At 42.7% G+C, this 23,904-nt stretch overlaps 1 protein-coding gene and 1 long non-coding RNA gene across 5 annotated transcripts in view; one reads left to right on the top strand and one right to left on the bottom strand.

Moving 5' to 3' along the window:
- BMPR2 (bone morphogenetic protein receptor type 2) overlaps positions 1-15,410 on the bottom strand; it is a 111,281-nt gene extending 95,871 nt beyond the window's left edge. For both annotated transcript variants that reach the window (XM_075756359.1, XM_075756360.1), the window contains exon 1: positions 14,543-15,410. In XM_075756359.1, coding sequence (XP_075612474.1) covers positions 14,543-14,618 — 76 coding nt within the window. In that variant the 5' untranslated portion in view covers positions 14,619-15,410. The remainder of the gene's footprint in view (positions 1-14,542) is intronic.
- Positions 15,411-15,846: 436 nt separating this feature from the next.
- LOC142602333 (uncharacterized) lies at positions 15,847-21,074 on the top strand. 3 transcript variants are annotated; one of them, XR_012836048.1, is made up of 4 exons: positions 15,847-15,983; positions 16,360-16,531; positions 20,494-20,618; positions 20,763-21,074. It is a non-coding gene; the product is annotated as an uncharacterized LOC142602333 (long non-coding RNA). The 3 variants fall into 3 exon arrangements; XR_012836046.1 differs by having other exon boundaries at positions 20,494-21,074; XR_012836047.1 differs by lacking the exons at positions 15,847-15,983; positions 20,494-20,618; positions 20,763-21,074 and adding an exon at positions 16,047-16,179 and having other exon boundaries at positions 16,360-17,756.
- The last annotated feature ends 2,830 nt before the right edge of the window (positions 21,075-23,904 follow it).

Genomic DNA, 23,904 nt, shown 5'->3' with positions numbered 1-23,904 from the left:
CAGCTTGCAACAATGCACCGTTTTCAATACTGTCACAGATTCAAAGCAAAAGTCGAATACTGCTTCCAAACCAACTTCTGTCCTAAAGGGCAGCAGGCAACTTTACCTTTGAATGCATCTATTTCAGTTCCACACAGAAATAGCAAGCCTGAATTAGGTAAGGCCCTGAACACGAACCAGCAGGCCAGTCAGGGGACCCAGATTTAAGCTGCTGGTGCTCCCACTAGTAAGTGCAAAGGGGCTGCAGCTCTCACACAAAGGTATTTTGATTGTGCTGCGTAAGCACTGCTACTTGGTGTGATCATTTGCACTTTAAACAATTTAACTCAAGCACATGAATCTGTAGAGACAGACAGCACTGTATGGTTTGTCAGCTCCTGATAACCAAAAGCAAATATTTGGTGGATCATTACAGAGGAATTTAAGCCCTTCTCTCTAGGAGTATCATTGCTAAAGACCTAGTTAACTCTGACTCTAGCTTAATTCTCTTTATTTTAAACCTATGAGAGGTTTATTATCATATGCTAAAACAAGTCTTCTGCACTCCATAACAGAACAGGATGAATGCTACCATATGCCAGGTATGGAACAGGAGAGAGGAACTCTCTTTTTCCTCAAACGGAGACATTTGAGATAAGGACAGTCTTTGTATTCACATTTGTATACATTTTGTGAATAAAAAACGGAAGGATAGGAAGGGCAGAGCAAGCAAAGGCTACAGCAGTTCCAAGCTAACTTCCAAAGCCTGATCTCATCAGTCATGCACAATACAACTCTAAACACAAAGATGACAATTCAAAGCAATTCTAGCAGAACTACAAGGAAAGGTATCGGCTATCACAGTAATGGCTAGATACAGATCTCCAAGAAAGCAGGATTATTTTCTTTTTGAACTGTCACACCCTCTCTCTCCCCCATACAGTAGCTGACAACACTGAGAATAATTTTGGTTTTCTTCTACACAGAGTGGAAAAACATATATTACCACCTTGCCTTCCAAAAGTCCTTGAACCCTCTAATAAAACGCACTATAGGAGAAATAGTTGGGAAATCTGTGACATGGAACCTGTATATTCCCTAAGGACTGGAATAGCCCTTCACACAATTTTACCTTAACTGTCCCCCTCCCCAAATCCTAACCAAAGCGTCATATGATACTTCCAAAGCACTATTTAAATATATAACTGAAATCGCTTCCTTAATTACTCACTCAAGCTCATGCACGTTTAAAAGAAATTTAGTAGACAAGCCACCTCTCATGGGCTATGCTGAGCCAAGTTTATGTAGGTAATGACTGTCCTATACTGCCTCTAATCTCACCTCACTGCATTTCTCCCAGAACAAATTACACATTCAGAGAGGATCTGTCAATTAAGATTGTCAGAGTATGTGTTCTGCAATACAATAAAAGTAGAAAAATAAAAGAGCTCCACTTTTAGAAAGCATACCATAAGAGTTGGGGAAGCTAAGCATTCCTTTAGGGAAGAATAAACTTCAGTCTTTTGCACTTCCTTTACGCATCCCATTTGATCTGAGCACTTATCAAAATTCTCTTTTTAGTAACATGATACAACTCGTTTCTTTTCATTACAGCAAAGAGATGCATTAAAAAAAACAATGTTAAAGTTTAAATAAAAATGTCTTTTTACAATAACTGAAATGAGGGGAATAAGTGAAAACGAAGAAAGGAATACCAAGAAAGAAGCACAGATGAAGAACCACCTCCAAATTGGGGGATATAGCATCCAAGGGAAAGAGAGAAGCAGGAAGGTCTGCAACTACGAAAGTCTGTTCTCTGCAAGATCTTGAAATTACCCCTTTTTCCACCAAATGAGGCAGACATCCTGCAGAGAAAAATACTTTATAAAAGCTGTCACAATTATGCACAAAGCAGCTGAATTAAGGTCAGACAGATGGTTATAATAATGAGTCTTTTGGTTTTATGTGACTGATTTCATGTTTGGTTTTAATGCTCTGCTTTTAGGTAATTCTGGTTTTGCTAGTGAAAACAAAACTATAGAATTATGCTCATCCTCTGCTCATTACAACATTTGCAGCTTCCCTTCTTTAAGAGCTACACTTGGATCTTAATCTGCAGAGGGATTATCATCTCCTGCTCAAGCAGAACAACTCAGAAGAGAGAAGGAATGATGTCTACAAAACCAGATAAGATAACATACGAAATTACAGTGGGAATTTACTGTACATCAGATATTCTGCAGCAACTTTGCATGTGCATGGTCACAACTTCTTTCCAAGAACTACCTTACACTTACTGCAGGTTAGGAGCATGCACTCAGGCAATCAAAGCAAAGCAGTCAGCAAACTATTTTGTTTACATCTGAACTGATCCTGTTCCTTTACTTTCCTGTTCCGTTAGTTCGTGAGTTCTTAACATTTATCCTCAAGCTGTCAAGGAGCATCTCACTGGTTGTGCATCCTATGCTGTCAGGGGCATCTGCTACTCTGTTTGTCCTCATGTCACTGAGAAAACTTGAAAATACCTTTCCACACTTTTCTCAATAGCTCCACCATTTTTCCCCTCAGCAGTTGTCCCCAACTGATTCAGGTAACGTCTACATAGAAATCAAGCTAACAAATCCAGCAGAACTAATGAAACTGGGCTCAGCTTGTGTTACATCACATTTTACCTTTGCATTTTGATATGCCTTAGTAGACACATCCCCTTTAAAAAAAAAAAAAGTCCTTTTGTTGGAAACCTTGTTTGAAAAGTCAAAGCTTACTCTACTACTCTTCAGTTAACAGAGGGAGATTAGTCTCTCATGGTGTTTCCTAATATTCTTTGCTATAAAAGTGTATTTCAAACTTCCTCCCACCTCAACTAGATAACAAGCTTTTCATTCAATCAAATATATTAACTGTAAAGCACTTCATTAAACAATTTATTTCAAAAATCACCACTCCTATGAAATGAGAAGCAGCCAACATTCTGCAATCCAGATCGCATCCTTTGAAGTCAAGACCCTTAATTCCAGGAAGGGTATTGCTGGTGATTGCACTGAACTCTTGCCTTGCCTTTCCCTGTGCCCACCACAGCACATTCTTTAGCTGCAAGGTCACTTTTAAGAAGGTGATTAGCCTTCCTTGTTTGGTACAGGATGAATGATGCTCTCCTGCCTGTCTAGACTGAAACTTGATGGAATGCAGTTACCTCTGCACCTCAAGATTCCCACACCTCACAGAAGTGAGGCAAGAAGCCCCAGTGTTATCAATTAAGTACTGAAACTAACCGCTTTATGTAATTGCCACAAAGGAATTTACTATCAGATTTATCGCAGACGTCATCCTCCTTTGTTGTTATATATTTCAGCTAAAAGTAATAAATGTTTGTATGTGGCATTCCTAGATTATTTGAAACTATTTAGTTGCAATTATATGTTGAAAGCACATGTCAGTAACATAAAGATAAATGCATTACATGCTTATTCTAACCATCCTAAAAAAGAATAATAAAAACAAGGGTGGGGAGGGGTGGGCAAATCTAGGAGAATAATCAAGACACAAATACCTTGTCCTGTAATAACATTGGTAAACAGCCAGCCAGGATGTCTAGTTTTATCTGGGGAAGCAAGGATACTGCAATAGGCTTACTTCTCAGTGTTTCCTGGTAGTTTCACTAAAATGCCTCATCTCCAAAATCTGTCAAGTTCAAAGAACTAACTGTAAATTTGTATAAATGAATAAAGTGTTCAGAACACTGGAACAGTAAAAAGGCTGGTGGGATTATGCCAGCATCTTGTATAATAAGCATTTGAAAATAGAATATAACTGAACTTCATTGTCCCAAAGTGATTCTGGTTTTAAGCTTATAGCATGAACACAAAAATATGTGGGGGAAAAAAGCAACATTGAGAGGCTCATAACTGGCATCGCTTCAGCACAGAAAGGGAAAAGTGACTTATTTAAATATACACTTAAATACAGAACATTCACATACATTTTCATTTTCCCCTCAGTAATCAAATACAGAAGACAAGTTAGCTGATACAGTAAGAAGTTCAGAAAGTTAGAATTATCTTGATTAACTTCAATTAGAAGCCTCGCTAAAGGCTGTTGATGTATTCTGTTTGGTTTTTATTTGCATTATATGCATGAACATATTGCAGGAAAATTGGAAGTGATAAATAACAGTGTCATTAAATGTACATCAAATCCTGGTGTCTGAAAACTATGGATTTAACTACATTTTAACATTTGAAGTTGGCAGAAAATATACCACATGCACGACAAATACATGAAACCTGCTACCAAAAAGGAGCCACATCCCTTCTTCTTAGTAGTAAAGCAACGTTAAAACATAGGTACTATTTGTAAAACTCCATAGCAATTCAATCACTCAAATTAAGCATTACCTAAGATGCAGCACCAATTTTCACAAATATTTAATAACAATTTTATGGAAGATTAATCCTAACCCAATGCAAGGGGGTAAAGTCATAAAACGGATTGAGATTCTATGCAGATTCTTGTTTCAGTTAGTACAACTGTGGATTATTTGGGTTCTTTGTATAAAAATAAGCTCAGTAAAGTTTTGCATTATTTGCCACACAAAAACATTTTTTAAAAGTTAAAAAATTTAGTTTTCATTTGTTTCTTTACACTCCCAGCAGTTCAAACAAAAACCTGTTGCTGCTATTTTGATGGGTACTAGCTACGCACAGTGCGGTTCAGACACAATTCTGGGGGACGTATTCTGGATTTACTGGCAATTACCGATGCTTTCTTACTCTGCTAGTGCAAGCTTCTGTCTGTTACAGGACATACAGAAGGACTAAGAGTGTAACACACATTGCCCTGTGTGCTACACACAGTTCACCAGTCTTCCCAATTGGTCCCCCAATTTTTAATGAGAATCTTAATTAACTGTGGAGCTTTTTGACTTTTCTGCCTATCTTCTTCCCTCATTGGATCACCAGCTCGGTTCACAGTTCTGTTTACACCATGTTAAAAGACCATTCTTTATTCCTCTGCATGCCTTATTAAGTTCTCAGCTCAGTTCTTTTGTTATTAACTCTTCTCCCATCCTTCCAAAACCAGTCAGAAAATCAAGTTGTTGTCCATGATATCACTTGGACAATATCTGCCTCCTCTTGCAGGCCTTCACTTGCTTCAAGATGAAGGACTTTGTTTTGATGACTGCTTCAAAGTACATGACATCTGAATAGCTGCTTTCACATTTAACTCTTCCTCAGCAAGATCCAATTCAACATCCCTTTTACTGCATTCCCTCTTAAACAGCTCTAGATTTCCTCAGTGAAGTGACTTCTGCTCAGAATATGCTTGCTAGTCTCATAATGAGAGGCACTACTTATTATTCAAGTGTTTTAGGACCTCATTGCTTTATTTTTTTTCCCCTGCACATGGGAAAGGGAGAAAAAAATATTCTTGCATTCTCAAAGTGAAACCATGAAGATGTTTGAGTGATAATATTATTATTGTATCACTAGTCTTCCTTATTTTACACATCTTCTCCCCATTTGTTAAATTCATTTACTACATTGTATCGTATTTGGACTGCGCATTCCTGTGCCCAAAGGCCACATCTTCAAGTTTAAGTAGCCTTATATAGTCTGCATACAGATTAGTAAAATAAAAATTAGGGGTTTATTTGTTTTGCGCACATTCTATTCTACTACTTCTTATAATAAAGGAAGCTAAATTGCTGACAGCTTCATTAATGGTACTACTTCTCTGACAGGAAACAATAAAAGCAAAGAAAGTCTTTCTATTTGCCATTTAAGATATTTCTACGTTTGTACTGAAAAATTCAGGAAAAAATATTTACTAGATTTTAAATTCTTAGCTAAAACAATGTTAAACAACTGTGGCCAAATAATTGTGTTCTGCTGCAACAGCATTAACTACTACAGACTAAATTTAACTAAAATTTAATTAGGCCAGATTCATGTTAGTATAACTAAAAGAGAAATTATTTAACAGGTCCTGGTAGAATCTGGATGTAATTACTAAGTGTAAAGTTTACCAGTCACAACGACTGTTGCTTTACAGCTTATAACGACTTTTTGGAAATTAAGAACACCAAGCAAGCAGCTAATTTGCTAATATTAAATACTAGGTGCTAATATTAAATACTAGGTTTTAGCAGTGAAGCAGATTGGCATGCTCGAATTTTGATCACATACTGAGTACATAAGGATATATACACATACAGACACGCACGCACATATATATATGTATTACAAGTCATCTTCAGTCTATCTGTGCAATACACACTAGAAATGGGGATTTGCATATGTTTTATATAAAAAAAGTTTAGAGAGAGATCCAAATACTGCTATGGTGGGTATGAGCAATTATTTACTCTAATTTAAGAAGAAATAAACTATTTTCACATCTTTTTTTCACTCATTTAGATTCACGGAGTCATTCATTCCAGGCTGCAAAGCAGAGTAAGAATAGCACAGAACACTGGAACAAGCTCTTCCACTTCTCAGCCCGAGTCTTCCTGACATACCAGCAGCAAGCCCTCCGAGACAGGAGCGTGCGCCCTGACCCAGCACTTGTCTCCTGTTACAGCTGGCAGAGCCCAGGCCCGTGTGGCTATTTCAATCATGGCAGCTGCTCCGGCTACAGCTCCCTGGCCTGGGCCATTACAGCTAGAAATAAAGGAAAAGAACTTTAAACATGCAAACACAAGAAACCCAAACCATGGTGGCATCCAGACGAACTTCATTACACGGTTCCTTTTATCCTTCTCTGATTGCAACTGAAATTATTTTAATACAGAAAGATTGTTCTTGGGCTAAGTGCCTGCTTTGCATATATACGGCAGTGCCACAGTCTAACTAAAAAGATAGGTGCTACAATTTTCCTACAATGATCTTAGTTTTCTTCAGCTTACTATATTGGCTCTACAGATCATTCATATCTCAGACAACTAAATATAATGGAAATTTGTATTTAAAAACTGGTAATCATAAAAAACCCCTAATCTTCAGCTAAGAAGGTCCCTTGTCTGCAACTACTACAGAAAATAATTTCTAGGGTTTAGGTTTTAAACAAATAAAAGGACTGGCAAAGTTCACAGCATATAGCGCATATCTACAGTGTATAGTTTGTCCACACCAAGACTTTTGCAACTTAGAAGGTATAGGGACACAAAGCCTCTCAACTAAATCAGGTTTACTGACTTCTCTCTGAAGGATAGCACCAGAAGGAAGGATTAATTTTCAAGTAGGCACAACAACAAACTAACTATAACAGAACCACTCCATCACTAACAAAAGTAAACATTTTTTAGCTGTGGACAACTAAACATAGCCTGGTAAGATCATTTATTTAATACAATCATTACTATTGAAAATAGCTTGAATAGTAACATGACCCATTATTTTTTCCTGGTATAAGTTTATCAAGTTTAACAAATTTCAGAACAGCAAAGGATTGTGGGTTAGCTTACATTTTTGGGACATCTAATTAAGGTTCTCCAATATGGATGGTCTAGGAGTTTTGTTCCAAGTATCTGTACCCATGCTGCTTTGGTTGCAGAAATAAAATGTTTTAACAGAAACCAAGCAAGTCTGATAAGGCAAGAGCAAGAGCAGTAGAGCATGTTTAGTCAGTCGTTCTTGTCACTGAACTAAGTTAAAGCTTCTCTCACCAGGTGAACCTGACCTTTGTGACTTATGCAGAGGGAAATGTACTTCACACCAAGAACGATGAGCTTGGGAGATGACACTGCCAACGCGTGATACTTTGATATTAATTAGGTGCTGCATTCTCTAATGTATAAATTAAGGAGCCCAATTAACATATATGACCTACGATTATACTTTCAGCCATCTCAAAAAAAAAAAAAAAAAGGCAAAAAGAAAAGCCTCTTCCCCATATTTTCTTACACCCATTGCACTTACAATTCAAAATAGAAAAAGTATATATAGTAGAAGCAGGAGCATAAATGTAGTATCAGCTCTTGGCTAATGTAATAGTAATAGCTGCTGTGCACCACTGCTGACATTACCTAGCCCACTTGTTGGTAAGAGCACAGCAGCTTGGAGGTTCACTCTACCACTACCTGTGTCATTGTCTGCCATTTACTTCAACCCAGAAGGCGACAATATATGCCTTTCCAATACTCCCGCTTAACACACATAATAAAACTATTTTTCATGCACTTCACAGGTTCATGCAAGTATAATACATAACATTCAAAGGGACCACAGGAAAAGCCTAAGTTACAGTACCATTGAAAAAGATCATAAAGCAGTAATAATGTGTGGGATATCTGAACTAAAGCTAAGCGTACACACAGGACAGTCAATTAAATCCAGTTTTGGAACCACAAAAAACAATGCATACCATAAACTGCAAGTTAACTCATACACACTATGAAGTCGTAAATGGATGGCAGCCATTCAGTAAAGTGATTTGGGCATTGTTTTGGAAGTTTAGCTTTAAAAAAAAAAATTGCTTACTGCATTGTCTCAGAAACACAAGTTGTTCCACAAGCAGCAGACTAATTGCCTATAACGATGCCCTTTCTCCCACTCTTCTTACCCAACTCCCACCCCTCCCACAAAAGGGTTCCCAAATTCTCTCCCAGATCTCCTACAGCATTCCGAATGAACAGAAGACAAAATATACTGTGCTTAGTCTAGAACCATGTATGCACCAACACATTTGCCAACATCCGTGTGCTGACTGGGCACCCAGTTTTAAGCAAAGAGAATTACCTTGGCTGAGTTCTGCTCCCCCCTTTCTCTTGGGAAACCTCTACCTTGGAATTGTCTCCTCTATTCAATTCCTAATTTTCATTAAAACAGTAGCAAATTAATCTCTTGAGACTTTTAGCATCTTTCACGCATGGTTGAAATTGGGCAGCAGATCGAGAAGTTAATGGTGGACATGGAATGGTCCAGATGGCAACAACAGTCTTCTATGTCCATAGTACCTATTCTTCCCTCCCTCTCTCACAGAAATCAGAAACAAAAGAGAAAATACAAAGTACTGAGAGATGCAGAAGGTAGACATCTTTAGAGTTCAAAACAAAAAATGTGATTTGATGCAAACCCAAGAAGGCAATCAACAAAACTGACACACCTCAATGACTTGGAATAAAATGCCATCACCTTGTGGTTTCCAAACTTACAAGACTGAGGGAAGGGGAGGAGGGTAAAGGCATTATCTAAATGACTGTCTCTCATTCATTTCCACAGAAGAGAAATCTTCAAAACTGCTACCTACAACTACGCTTTCTCTCTCCCAGCACAAAAACGTCATTCCACCACACAACTGCAGGCACTCATTCTCCAAACAAATGACACATGTAAGACACCATCTTTGTCTGGCTGCCTAATACGCCTTGGTTCACATCCCACTGCAAACCAGTTTGAATCCTTCATCCTTTCAAATCTTTCCTGTCCTGCCAGCCTTTCCTCCTGGTCACACATCCAGACTGACCTCTCCTATTAGATTCCACTCCTGCTGCTCAGCCCAGCTCCCAGCTCTGCACTTAACAGACCCCTCAAGTCAAGAGAGCACTATCAGTTTCAAAATCAGTTGTTAAAAATTGTGAAAATTTCATTTTAAAACATTGACAGTCAAGTCAAGCTTCCCATTGCAAATTACTGTAGCCAAGTTTGAGACACTAAGCTTCAACATATGGACTTATCAAGACCAATGTTCCATAGCAATTGTCTGAGTACTCCATTCTATATGTTCAGAGGGATTACCACATATTAACTAAGGCATATCTTAAACAATCTTGCACTAGAATAGAAGGGGGGAAAACCTACTACTGTTGTATTATGAAAAACATGGTAATTAAGCACTGTAACAGGACAGACTACCTAGACAGGCTGTGAAATTCCTCTTCACTGGAGACTTTAGAGACGTTAGACAAACATTCTTATCTGTACTTATGCAACCAGACCATAGAGGAAACAGAAGAGGAGTCACTTCCAGCCTTACACTTCTGTGAACTTACATCGCACAGAAAGAAAAAAAAAAAAAAAAGATAAATAAAAAAGAAAAAAACCCCAACATTTCAGTACTCAAACTGATTTTCTGTTCTGGAGAACAGTTCTATTTCATTTATTTTTAAATTCAAAGTCAAGCAGTGAGCAGTTCCACTAAGTCTACAAGCTTAATAAAATTAATACTTAAAACCACACGCAAGCTATGCACGGATTCCTGTCCTACCCAACATAAAGCATCACCAAGATTGTTTTATTCAAGGCATAAACATTTTGTTCCGAATGAAACTCTACACACTGCTTGCACACAGCCCTGGCTGGGAAGTTAGATTCTGCTCAGCAAATGACAGCACATGTTCATGGCACAGCCAGACTGAGTCCAAACACAATATAGCTCCAGTGACAGTAAGCCATGCACTCTATTGTTGGGAATAAAACATTTCTGAAGAACCTAACATTCTGACTTCCCTCTGGTGAGCACGGCAGAGGAAGGTGGTATCTGCCAAGGAAACACCATCACTGACTATATAGACTACTGAGAACTACTCAATGAAATATAAAAAGGCAGCACAGACAACAATGTAAAAGTCAACAAATGATTGTTTTAGAGAAATTTGTAATACGTGCGAGAGAGGCGTCATCAAAACAACCACTTTACAAAGTCCATGATAAGAATAATTATAAGAAATAGAGTCATGCTTCCCTCTTTGTCCATGGTGAAGTGAGATTTGCCTGCCTTCATCAGAGAAGGATCGGCAGACAATTTAGCCAACCTTTTACACGTGGTTCCTTTGAGGGTAAAGCCGTTCATACCCAAGCATGGTATCTGTGTAATGTCTCAGGGCTTGAAATTTGGGCTCGTTGGCAATCAGGTGAGTGCAGCTGCCATTTCCTCACAGGCTATGCCTATGCTGCGTAGCGCAGTACTGAAGTTTGCTTGGGAACTGGAAGCAGCTTAGTTGAAATATCACAGAGGTTCATACAGGCTTATTTACCTAATGGAAAAAAGGCTCTTCTCAGCAGGGTGAATGGCTCTATACAGAATCCAGTGCTTTCACAGCTACACTATTTCTTTACACAACTAGACAGTTAATGAAGCCCTAGTCTGGCGTACAGGCTGCGTTTGTACGTGTGGTTATCCATCCAGCATACCAGTTGTGCCTCTCAAGCAAAGTCTGTTTCCATCTGCTAGGCTAATATTTCTGAGGCAGCTCCCAAGTCAAACAGAAAAATAAACTTAATTTTTAGATTATATCTGAATGAGCCATAAACAATAGGTATAGCTCTGGTAAATAAGTAGAAATTAGGATGCAGATAGGTTTAAAAAAACCTGTTTAATATGCAAAATAGAGTCAGTTACTAATTCAAAACACTGAATCAGAACAACTGAGTTGAATAGCCAAAGGAGGCTTTTCCTCAAGTCACACAATTCATATTTCAAACAAATTATGTTGAGACACTAAAGTAACTGGCAAGACAGAATTGGATAAAGATGCTTCAGATCACTCACTTTAATAATTAAATTATCATTAAAAAAAATACTCCAATCTCTATCCAGTTCCATTCACTGAAAATTTTAAGGCCCTGTTGAACCACAGAGATACAGACTTATGGAAAGATTCCTAAAGATAAAAAGATATTCTGTTTGCTTTAATTTTCACTTTATAATTTCCACAAATAATTTACACATTAGACAATGGAATGCTGTCTACCCTGGATATGTATAAAGAAGAAAAAGTGGTTTGGTATTGCATCTCACAGAAGGCAAGCAAGCAAAACAAGGGAAGATTATATCTTTAATATCAGGCCCATGTGAGCACCCAAACAAAATTCTTTAGCAATACTGGGGAACAGCTCAAAGGTTCACTAACCATCTCTTCAGGCACAACCTTCACAATTAATGCACCCGAATTTTCTAAAATGTAAGGGTATATAAATATGTCTCATAGTTCTAAACAAAAGATTTAGAAAGAAGTATTTCAAGTCATTTGAGAAATAAAGAACAAAGTGCCACAAACCATTTTTTTTCCCCAACATCACTTTTTTAACCCCTCAAATTTTTACCTAAGACAGTAAAATGTCCTTACTGTACCATTTCTCTCTACAAGGACTAATATATGATTTAAATACAGAGTTACCAGGTACCTGTTAAGATCTAGATTTTATGGAGGAAGCCAGTAATATTTTCCCCCTAATAATCAGCAAATAATTCTGAATCTAGAGCTAGTTCTTTATTATATCTTCAATTACGAAGGTGAAGGAAGAACTACCTTCTTTCTTCATTCATATCCCAGATTATGAGTGAAACTGTCATCTACAGCACCACTGTAAGATCTTTTTTCTGTCATTGTATTTCTGCATCTTTACATCTTTCCTTTCTTGCCCATAGTAAGCCCAGGTCTTTGTGGAACTCTCCCCAAGGAGGTCCAGATATTCTCCTCCAGACAGAAATTTAAAGACCTGTTATGAAAATACTTTCCCTCTGATGTCATGATTTTGCATTTATAAACACTCAATTCTACACGCTGCTGAGATATAGTATCCATTCACTAATCAGAAGTAAGAATTAACAGGGGTTTTCAAAGCTACAAAGGCAGCATTTTCACTCAGATGGGAGCATACAATTCATACTTTGGGGGAGGGGAAGAGAAGAAAGAGTGTTGGCTCTTTCATGAACATAAAAGGGCAGAATTACACATTAGTGTAGCTTCCCCATGTATAGACTTTTTTTCTGAAATGCAGCGTAAACTTAAAATCAACCATTAGTTACTTTAACTAAAGCTCAAATCAGCCATGTAATTACTTTTACAGAGGATTATGACTAAGGTTTTTTAAAACGTTGATTGTTAAAATTTCACAAGAAATAAATCACGATGGGAAAATAGGTTCCTGTTCACAAACAACCAAATAAGCTAGCATCGTTAATACCCTTTTAACGAGGCAAAACCAGAACTCAAATATTGGGAATGCTGTTACCAGGTCAGGATTAAGGCGAATTGGCAAAACCGTGCAAATGAGCTCGTACCACACCTGCCCAGCCCTTGGCCTGGTTCAAATCTGTACTCATTCCTTCAGTAACCCTTGTCCCTCATCAGGACAAATTACCAACTCACTGAAGTTTTCACAAAGGGGAAAAAAAACCCTACACTTTTAAAAAATTATACTTGCAAGAAAAGTTGAGATGCTGAGCATTCTTGATTCATATATGCTTTAATACCAAGACTTTTGACCTTCAGAAGTCCCTTCTTCCAGGAAAAAAAAAAAGAAGAAAAAAAAAAAGAGAAAAACACTCCTCAAACTACCACAGAGAGACGCTGCAGACATCAATCTAAAATAACGGCAGTCAAAGGTCAGGATGATATAGCCAACATCAATCTTTTAATTTCAGTATCTTCCTGAAAGAGACCTCTTAAAAAACTGAAGATAATCAGAGCGATGAAGAAACTGCCTAAGCATGTATAATTTACAGGATTTTCCTAATAATAACACCAAGTATCTTCAACTTTGACAAATAATTCAATTTTAAGACCTCACTGAAATGTAATATGGGAACTACCATCAGCTTATTGGGTCATCTCAGCAAGACACAGCAATTTTCTTACAAGGATTCATTTATGAATTATACACAACAGATTAGAAAATAACACTAAAAAAAGCAAGCACTGCAAATTGGATCCCGATTAAGTAAAAAGACAAGAAAGTCCTGGGAGACATCCAAAACTGCTGGAAAATGCATACAACAAGAAGAATAGTTGTTAATGCCTAACAAAGCTGGGTAACACTCAGAACGCTCCAACATACTAATCTGTCACCGTGACAGAAAACCAAAGGATGCCAGACCAACACACATCTTGCTTCCAGTATCACGGTGAAACATCCTGCATATCTGACACCGAGCTTCCAAACAAAATTAAAAATAGGTCTAGAGTGTCCACTAATAAGGATGCTCTTAGCATATACCCTTCCAACTTCTTGTTAAAAAAAAAAAGTACTCTTCAAGATCTTTCAGCATTCCTCAACAGTGTTTTGTGTTACTGTTCTATAATCACAAATGACAATAGAAATAGCTAAATTTTTGCATCAGATCTCTCCTCCAAGAAAAAAAAATATACATCATAGCAAGTCTGTTATAAAACTGCAGCACATGTTTAAGGCCCCTAAAAGCACCGATGCTGATAAAATTAAAAATGGCTGTGCCCAGAGATCCCACAGCAAAACAGGCACAGCTATGCCGACGATTAAAATATATATTAAAAATTCCTGCATTACCTTACAAAGGGCGAGGTATGCAAAACAAAAAGACTATATATTTTTTCCAAAATTGAAATAAGTTATTAGACAAGAGAAGCAGATCTAGGCGAAGCATACATCTTGAATGCAGTTCGAGCTCATTTACACAATAAAGCAGATTTTATTCTCCGAGACGCTTACGGTATCGGGATTTCAAAACTTTATCAAGCTTCGCCGCTGAAATAGATGCACATCACTTTTTAAGGAGACACAGATGTGCCCAAATACCAGCGGACCCCACCCCCCCCCTTCCCTCTGCCAAAATGGCTAGTTCGTTACACCCACTGGCTACTTACCAGCCGCAGTGCTGAGCAGCAGGGTGGCACTGGAGAGCAAGAGCACCAGCACAAGGTGCTGCAGTGAGGCAGTCATACCTGGGGAAGCCAAGGATCGAGGCAAAAGGAGGGAAGAAAAAAAAAAAAAAGAAAAAAAAGGGGAAAAAAAAACCCGACGAGAGGAATTTCCTCCTCCTGTCGCACAGCCTTCCTCAACTCTCTCGGTTTACAATCCCGTCTGGAAGGGCAAATGGCAGATGAGAGGAGCCGTCTTCGCTCTTACTCCATTACACCCGCCTGCCTTCATGTCTCGGGAGTCGGCACCGCTCCGCGGACACCGGGGAAGCGCCTGCTTCTGCCCGCCAGCCCCGAGGCATCTCCCCCCGCCGAAGAACGGCGGCACGCTCCCGACCGAGCTGGGAACCAAGCTTATTTCCCACGGAGCTTCACGATATCGAAGAAAGAGCCCGGTGGAGAAGGAAACATATCCAGACGCGAGCCCGCGTCTACAGCAATGTCAGTCAGAGCAGCCCCCGTAGCCTGAGCGGGGCGCGGATAACAAGCTCTACAGGCTTACGGCAGAGCCGCGTCCCATCCCGTTAAAGGTCTCTGTCTTCTCGCCGCCCCTCCTCGCTGCCTCACGCTCCCGGGAAGGCGGCGCCGATCCCCTCAGTCCCTCTGCGGCGAGGCGCGACCCCCTCTGCTCTCACGGTGAGGGCTGCGGCTGCATCTCGGCCCATCTGTCTCCCCCGCCGGGCGGGCTCCACCGCGCACCCCCGGCCCCCCGCCCCCCACCACAGAAACGACGCCACCCCCGGCCACCCCGACAAAGGTGGGGCCCGGAGCGCGGGGCGGCGGGAGGCGAGGCCCCTCCTCGGCGGCTCCAGCCGCGAAGGCACCCGGCTCGCCTCCGCGGGCGAGAGAGCGGCGGAGGCCCTTCTTCACGTCTGGGGAAGGCGCTCCTCCTCCTCCGCCTGCCTGCCTCCCCGACTTTCCACAGCGCCAGGCAGGCAGGCAGGCAGCCCCCGGCCCGGCCCGGCCTCCTCCCTCAGGTCTCCGCTCGCCGCCGGGGGGGGCGAACGAGGCGCAGCTCGCCTAGCGAACGGCTCAGCCACTCCGCGCTGCCAGCGCCTCCCCCCCCCCCGGTCGCCGGCGAGGGGCAGCTCCGCGCCGCTCCGCCTCCTTCCCGTGCCCGCCGCCGGCTGCGGGCGGGAGCCGAGGGCCGGAGGTCCGCCGCCACCGCCCCGCCGCGGCTCGCGCCCCCTCCCGCCCGCCGGCACCAACGGCTCCGTCGGCTCCAGACACAAAGGGGAGTCACTCCAACTGCCAGTCTGGGCGCTCGGGCCGCCGCGCCACGCCCCCCGCCGGACAGGCCACGCCCCGCACCCGCCGTCAGTGGCGGGGCTGGGCGCCGCCACGCCCCCTGCCCGCCGCACCCCTGACCATAGAGGTGGGCCTCCAGGTAGGTAGAGAAGGGCCCTCTCGGACAGAGGGCGGGGCGGTGTCCCGCGCGCAGGCGGGAGGGGGGGCCGCGCTGCCGGCTCGCCTCGCCATGTTGTGGGGGCAGCGGCCTGCGCCGGTGTCCCGGTCGCGGCTGGGCCTCCGGGTGCGGCGGTAGGGCAAAGGGCACCGTCACGAGTAGGAGCACCGGCGGCAAGGTGTGGCTGTGTGAGCTAGGCCCGGGCCGCGCCCCGCCCGGCACGGGTGAAGGCTCTCGACAGACCTTCCAGGGAAGGGGCCACCCCCGGGCGGCCTCCGGGAAAAACGTCTGAGAGCCCGTCAGCAGGGAAGCGTGAGCAGTCACAAAACCGCGCTTTAAAAAAACCCCTCTTTTACAGGGCCTGAGATTGCATCAGCTTTGAACTCCACGGCCTTCCTTTCAAAACCCCCGAAGCTTCTGCCTTGTCCCCTGCCTCAGGCCCCTGTTGAGCTCCAGCACAAGCCCTGGCAGTGCTGCTGCTCCTCTCTCCCTTAGGAGCCACCCCTGCGTTACGTGAGCTTCCCAGGCAAGTCCACCCAGCTCATACGGCTTCAGCCGCCTGACTCTCCCAAGCAAAACCATTATCTGCCTCTTAAATTAAAGAGGGTTTATGATTTCAAAACAAAGATAAAGTCAACCCACTGAGCTGTTTGTATGCTTTAACCTTTGCTGTATTGCACAGGACCAAAGAGGTAATTGAGGCTAGCAGCTGATGGGAGAACTGGGACTGGAATGTAGCGTCTGATGTTCTGGCCTAGCAAGGCTCTTTCAAACAAGTTTTACTGGGTGTAGTGTAGAAAAAACGTTCTTAAAAACATCCTGCACGCCAAAGGCGCCTTCATATCCAGGCTTCTCCAAAGTGTTGATACGGGAAATGCTTCCCCTGGGCCTAGATTGCTACACCGGTTTCAAGAATGGGGTACAAGGAATACAAATTTTAAAATCCAATTTCACACCTCAAAATATGAAATACTACTACATGAAATGGTGTAGTTGTAAATCAGAATTACGATTTTAATGGTAATAAAAGGCTTCTGCATAACTCCATTCCTCTTCACAAGCCGTAACAGGTGAGATAGATGTAATCCGATTCTTGCATCATCACGAGAATTATTAAATAAATTCTAACAGGATTTTTATCATTGTGATACTTTGGCCAGAGACATAGTTCGACATTCCTAGGGTTTATGTGGCTAATAGTTATAAAAATGTTTTAGAAGTTTGTTACAATATCTTTACTTCCAATCTATGCAGACCTAACATGGATAATGCTGAGAGACAATAAAATACAGACTCCCAGATTGTAATTTGTATTGCCACTTTCCAGAACTGCAACCACATGTTAACCACAGCATCCTTCCTGTTATTTGTGGAATTTGAACTGTCAAGAAATAACCTTTAGAAGTAAAAAAACAAAACCAAAAAAAACCCTCCAATGACAAGCAGAGTAGTTTTACCTCTAAGGTAGGAAAAAAAAAAACCCCGCAATAGTGAGTATTTTTTGTGGGCCCAAAGTGCAGTGTTCTTTTCTGGTTCAGCAAAGACATCGAACTATGCAACATACCTTCTGCCCTGCTGTACCTACCAATAAAAGAAGTGACATCTACTCTGTTCACAGAAAACAAGAACCAAACTGTGTGGGTTGCACAGCACTTTCACTGTTCAGATGGTAAAAGAAAATTACTGTAATTGTTTATGACGTGTATCAAAACCTGCTCAGCCTGAAGTAAATGACAGAAGTCTTGCTTGTTTTAATGGTTCTAGTTTTGGCTCATTAATTAACACTGAGAGTTCTTGTCCACAAGAAATAGTACAAAACTGATACGCTGCCTGAAAATACTTTCTTTTTGCTCTGTACGAAATAGATTGGCTTTTTGTTCTGTTTTCCTAGAAAGAAGGAACAAGACATGCCATTTTTAACACAATTACTTCCTCTCAGTTTCACAAAAACCCAGACCCCGATCAAGAAAACACCCTTATGGATGCCACGGGGCTCTGGATCTGCTTCTCCTGAGCTTACATCAGTTCCTTGGATTGATCTCCCAGACTTGCAATCCCAGCAGTTAGCTCGACTTTGTCGTCCTTCCTTACCCTATTCTGAATTTCACAGAAGCCCTTCTCCTCAAGGGCCGGGTCCCTCCTAGCCCCGTGCGACTGTCAGGCTGTGAAGGGCCCCTGGCCAGGCACCAGTGCCAGGCTGCAGAGCTGCAGCCACTGCACCCCTGTGTCTCTGGAGCTGGCAGGGCCGAGGAGGGGCTGACCCCCGCTTTACCACACAGATGTAGGAAGTAATCGCTGCTGTCTAAGCACAGAAGCAGCTTCCTTTTCCCACGGTGGTGGGAGGAAACCAGAGATCTAAACTGTCACAGGCTCACTCATTGTTATGTGCTTGGACAAGAACATATTTATAATTCTTTCTATGGTTTTTGTTTATCTGTAAGCTAGGATTTCACTAGCCTAATATTCAGCGACGTCAGCTAAGACCCACTCAAGGTAATGAAAACTTGCAGAGCTGTAGCACAGTAAATCTGTGGTGCAGGTTCAGGTAAGGGTAGGGGGGAAGATGAGAAAACGTGTAAAACTTACCAAGATTTAAAAGAAAATACTCTGACTGAAGCACTCTTATTTCCACCAGGAAGAACTTCACCCAATAAAACAACAATATTGACCTTAACAGAGACAAGACACTTAAAAACTAGAATAAGGAGAAAAGACCTTCCGAAATAATAGATGCTCTTTAGCAACTGTGTTCGCTGTTCTTGCAGTCAGGCAGGGACCAGGCTGTGCCTGGATGGCAGCCGTGGGGCAGGGGGCAAGGAGGACGGTGGCTGAGGAGCAGGCTACTGTGGCCACAAGCTCCCCGAGATGTCATTCTGATGAGCGCCAAGTCCACGGCAGGGCACACGTGTCTTGCCCTCGGGCAAGGGAGCTCTGAACGCCGCCGCCGTGTGCAGCACACAGGGGCTGCCCCTGTGCTTAAGTGAGACATTGAGATGAGAAATAAGGCTGATGTGCATCTCGGATGTTTCCCGCTGTTGGTCATACTGATGCAGACACAGACATGTTGAGAACACTTGCAAATTCAACGCTGTCCAGAAGTGAAATTAAACATGTCCTTGTTAGCAGCATCTCCTTTAAACAGCACATGCTTATTTTTAATTACCTGGAATAAGGAAAACTGTGGAATACATTCTTGGAAGCATGAAAAATCAGTGGAAAATAAAGTGAACAAAGTACAAAGAAAACCAAAGTGAACTACCAAACAATAGCTTGAGCCCTGTTTCTTTTTCAGAAAGTGCAATTTTCAGGCACTTTAAAAAGATTTCTCAGGATAGGTCCACTGTTGTCCAAGAGTTTTTTTAGCACTGACGCAATGTAACTGTTATCATTGTTAGGACTCGGGGGATGATTCTTTTTGACAGGGCCTTTCATGAAGTCAACAAATCAGTTTAAAACAAGCCATAAATTATATTTAGCTGCCCATCAGCTTGGCCAGAGTCCTCTCTCAGTGCTGTTGAAAGCGTTGGGGAAAGAGGATAATAACATGGCCCGATGTTTACCTTTTAGGGGATATTTTGTTCCTAATTTAAAAACAAAGCATCCCCATAGCATTGACTCTGATGCATAAACATATGTTAAAACAGCAAGGAAGATTTTCACAGACTTTCCTGCAAATAAACACCCTCGTTCTATCCTAAGTAATATCTTAATAAATAATGGATTTGGTACAGGTCTCCACCACGAATGCCTGCCACTCATTGCTAAATTAGGGATCTGTCAGCAAGATCATCTCCCCAATCTCGCCTCCTGTAACAGTACGTGGAGAGAGAGAGGTGGTTCCTGATAGCTAGGATCCAAGCCTTATATAGCTCTCTAGATTATTATTAACATCCTGAACTGCAGCCAGAACGAACTGAAAAGACAATACTGTCTACTTACAGTCTGCTGAGTTAGCAGCTAGAGCTTCAGCCAGTGCAGCCAAACAAGTAATCACATGCAGACATTGTTACCCTTGGAAGTATTCAGTTACTTATTTTATATAGATTTTCCCATCGGTGTCAAATCCAGGGTGTCATACAAAGGCATTAATGCACCCCTGTAAGTCCCCTTGGAGTTAGTGGTCGGGATTGCGAGGGTGGCTGTGGGAAGACCATAGTTACGGGGAAGCAGGCACATGATCTGCAGAAAGAAAAATAGTGAATCCTCTGGGGACTTTAAAAGCAACCTGTACCCAAAAGTACCTTTCTTCAGCATGGGCATGTTTCCTTGGGAAAGGCACCCTGCCCTTCAGAGCCTTCCCACAACCCACCAGCATCATTTCCACGTTGCCTGAATTACTGGCGTTTTATTGCTCCTTTTCCAGGGCTTGGCTTCATCTTGGGAAAACAGATTCCACAAAAGAGGGACGGAGAGACATCAAGCTGTGACTGAAGACCTGGAAAAGTCCTTTGTGGGGCAAAGTCAATTCCTTTCTGTTCTTTCTGACAGGCAGGAAAAGCACTATCCACGATGATCGGTCTGCCCTGCCAAGATGCAAGACTGGCAAAAGCTCTTGTGGCATCACATACCAGCGCAGGCTCTCACACTCACAGTTCTACCAACAGCCTCAAGGAAACGGTAAATCAAAATCCCTGCCTCAGAGGGAATTCGTTTCCCCTTTAGTCCAGTTAAATAATCGGTGCCAGCCATTGCTTTTGGCCTTTAGACTCATAAAAGTCCATCTGAAGGCTGTTATGACTTCATTTTTCTTTGTCTCTGAAGCGCAGAAAAGAGCACCAACTTTCAAGCCTTTGAAAAAAAATAAATATTTGCAAGTATGAACTAATAAGTGTTTTCAGACTTGGGTTTTTCTAACTCTACCATGTTGCTGTGTAATCTACTGCAAGATGAACCATACTCTGCAACGAAGTCACGGCAGTCTTTAACATCATCATCCTATATCGGAAGAGAAATTCTGTGGCAGCTTTGCTTACCTTTTGATGGGAGGCTCTTAATTAATTTAATGCAAAAATGAATTGCACTACTTTTGCAGCAGTCCCTGGAAAGATTTATTTTGATATTAAACTTCTTTTATGCTGGTCTCACGTTCCCTGGTTTTGGTATAGTGAGTGGTTTCCTATGGGGACCCCATAACTGCATGATCAAAAATGTGAGGGTCAAGCCTGGAAAAGGAAAGAGATGGGTGCAGGACAGGTGAGCCTCAGGTACTCAGGGAGAAGGAAGAGGAAGGTACACATTATGGAGTGCACACACAAAAGGAATATTTTATATCTAAAATAATTAGTAGTGAAATAGTTAATAGATGTTTTTACATTTCATAATTCATGGTATTTCCCTGTGATAATGAACTACCAACAATGTTCACAGCAGTTGCTGTCTTGTTTTAGAGATAACACTGCTTAGTCTGTGGAACCTTTATCTCCATTTTGGGGGTGGAGGGGAGAGAAACTTTCAAGCTATCTCTGAGAAGCACCTCCCACTTTGAATTAAGCCTGAAATCGTATGTTAAAGGCCCTTTACAGCTTGCCTGAATCTTTTGGCTTGTTCATCACAACATAAAGTGGGAAATTTGCTGCAGGGTGTTTATCAGTTCAAAACATCATTTATTCATTAAATCCAACAATGGACTTAGTCAGAAACAGAGAGGTACTGAGTTGTGTTGGAATCATCTTCTGGTCCGCAGCAGAGGGGTATGTCATCGCCACAGACCTGCAGGGTTTCACTCTTGAGAGCTACCTGAGCCTTCTCACACTCAAGACAGGTGGCTGGGAACAGAAGTCATGGCATCTCCAATACACTGTCCTCCTACTGTTGCCTTCCTTTTTCCTTCTGGTTTTGGCGTGGGTTTTCTTTAATCACTCCCTACGCAAGCTATTTGGCAGTGCAAGCCAGGTTTGGTTTTCAAAAGCCACCTTTTCCTTTTTGTTCTTTAATTTCTCGCAGACGATTAGACCTAAAAATATTTCTTTAATAAGCACAATACTTCTAGCAGAAAGCTAATAAAAATGTCCTTTGAGAACAAAATTAAACCCTCTGATAAAGCCTTGGTGAACCTGCACTCAATTTGCCACAACAGATGTCTGGAGGAAGCAGCCTGTGTGCATGCTCATCGCTGGTCATCCTTGAACTCCACACCAGCTTGACAAGTGTCAGACGTGCATCTAAAGGAGAGCAACAGTGTGTACAAAATGCGGTTGTTACTCATTAGTTTGAACGACGTATTTTAATGGCAAACAAGCCATGCACGTAACCGCTTCCCAAACGTCCTTAGTGGTGGCACTGTTTGCCCCTGGATGATACCAGGTGCTGGAGGTGCAAAGCCTCGCTCTTACTCCACTCTCTGGATAACGCATCGTACCCCTGCTCTGACATGTTCCTTGCTGTCTGCCAAGCCCGGATGGCTAGTGGGGACAGCGGCACAGTCGGGGTTGCGTTTGTCCCCTACCTTTTTCCATCCTTTCTTTGGCATCTCCTTTGCAGCTGTGGTTCTTCTCTGAGGCTGCTGGTTTGGGCAGTCATTTGGCATAACAGGGCACACATCCCCTTCTCTCCATGTCTTTCAGCAGCTGCAGTGCAGCCCTAGGCCTCTGCTGTTACCTGGCTCCTTGGGCTCTTCCTGTCTCCTTTTCAAGGAGTCAGCAGCAGTGTCGAGGGAACAGCTTTCGCTCAGGCTTCTTACAACAGTTCCTCTTTGCAATGAGAAAGGATGCATCAAATACAAATCCAACAGCAGAGCTTTTTCAGGTTTTGTTTTCTCTTGCAAAAGCAAAAAACAGTGGAAACAGAGTTGGAACTGAAGCATTTTTTAACTGGGGTCTTCCTGCCACCGCAAGCATGATGGCAGAGGGCTGACCGCTCGCTGAGCCATGCCTTCCAGGGGAAGGGGCTGCTCTGAGCGTTGCTGCTCAGCATTCCTCTCCTGCATGCGGGCAGCTCCAGCAATGACACCTGGAGAAAGATAAAAGTAAAATTATTACCTTTTACTGCACCAAACAGGAGATTTCTATCCCTTATGCTTCTGCCTGTAACATGACATCTGTTGCCTGACAATTTTGAAACTTATTTTTATCTGTGAAGAATGTTCCTTCAGATCAAGAAATGAGTCAGTATCTCTGTATGGCCTGCTTGCCTCTCATGGATTGATCTGGAAAAATAAACCCAACTAACTTCTTCCCCAAAACATCCATCAGGAATCCCCTTGTTGAGGCAATACAGGCCAGACCACCAACTCCAGCCACCGGCACCAGTCCTGTGTTGCTCGGGCATGCAGCCCGCGTTGAGAGCACAGTCGCTCCTTCCCCCCACGCTATCTTCTGTCATTTGAAATTGCAGAGGTCTAAAAACCTTTGACTCACAAATGAGAACCAGGTCTCCGGAGGGCATTTCCAGACTTGCCTTCAGCTCTCCTCCCTCAGCTTCCCACCCAGGGTCACATCCAGGCAGGTGGTCCCTGGGGGAGGTGTGCGCACGCAGGGCACACGCTCCCCTTGTCACCCCGGTGTGCAGAAGACACAAGCACCTGCAAGCCCTCCCAGCCGTTTGGTCGCACCCCTGAACGGCACCGCCAGGCTGGAGCTCCCCCCCTGCCAGGCAGGACGGGGCAGAGCTGAGCGAAGGAGGCCCATCACAAAGCCCCACCTCAAACATCCCCACATCTAGATAACCCCGTGCAGGCACCTGCAACTGGTGCAGAGTCAGAGCTGGGCTTCACTTCTCTCCATCCCACAGCTGCCCTGCTCCTTCGGCTCGGCCACAACAGATACAGACACAGCCATGGGACAGGGGGTGGCAGCGACATTTTGTGGGGACAGAAGACTCCCACAGCCAGCTGTGCTGACAACGCTGCACTCAAATACAACTGGAAAAGGCTCAAAAGTCTCTCTGTGCCTGCCCAGAGGAGCAG

This window comes from Balearica regulorum, chromosome 6, assembly GCF_011004875.1.
Source record: "Balearica regulorum gibbericeps isolate bBalReg1 chromosome 6, bBalReg1.pri, whole genome shotgun sequence".
NCBI lineage: Eukaryota > Metazoa > Chordata > Aves > Gruiformes > Gruidae > Balearica > Balearica regulorum.
Note: the sequence above shows the minus strand (reverse complement) of the source record. Positions and strands in the feature narration are given on the sequence as shown.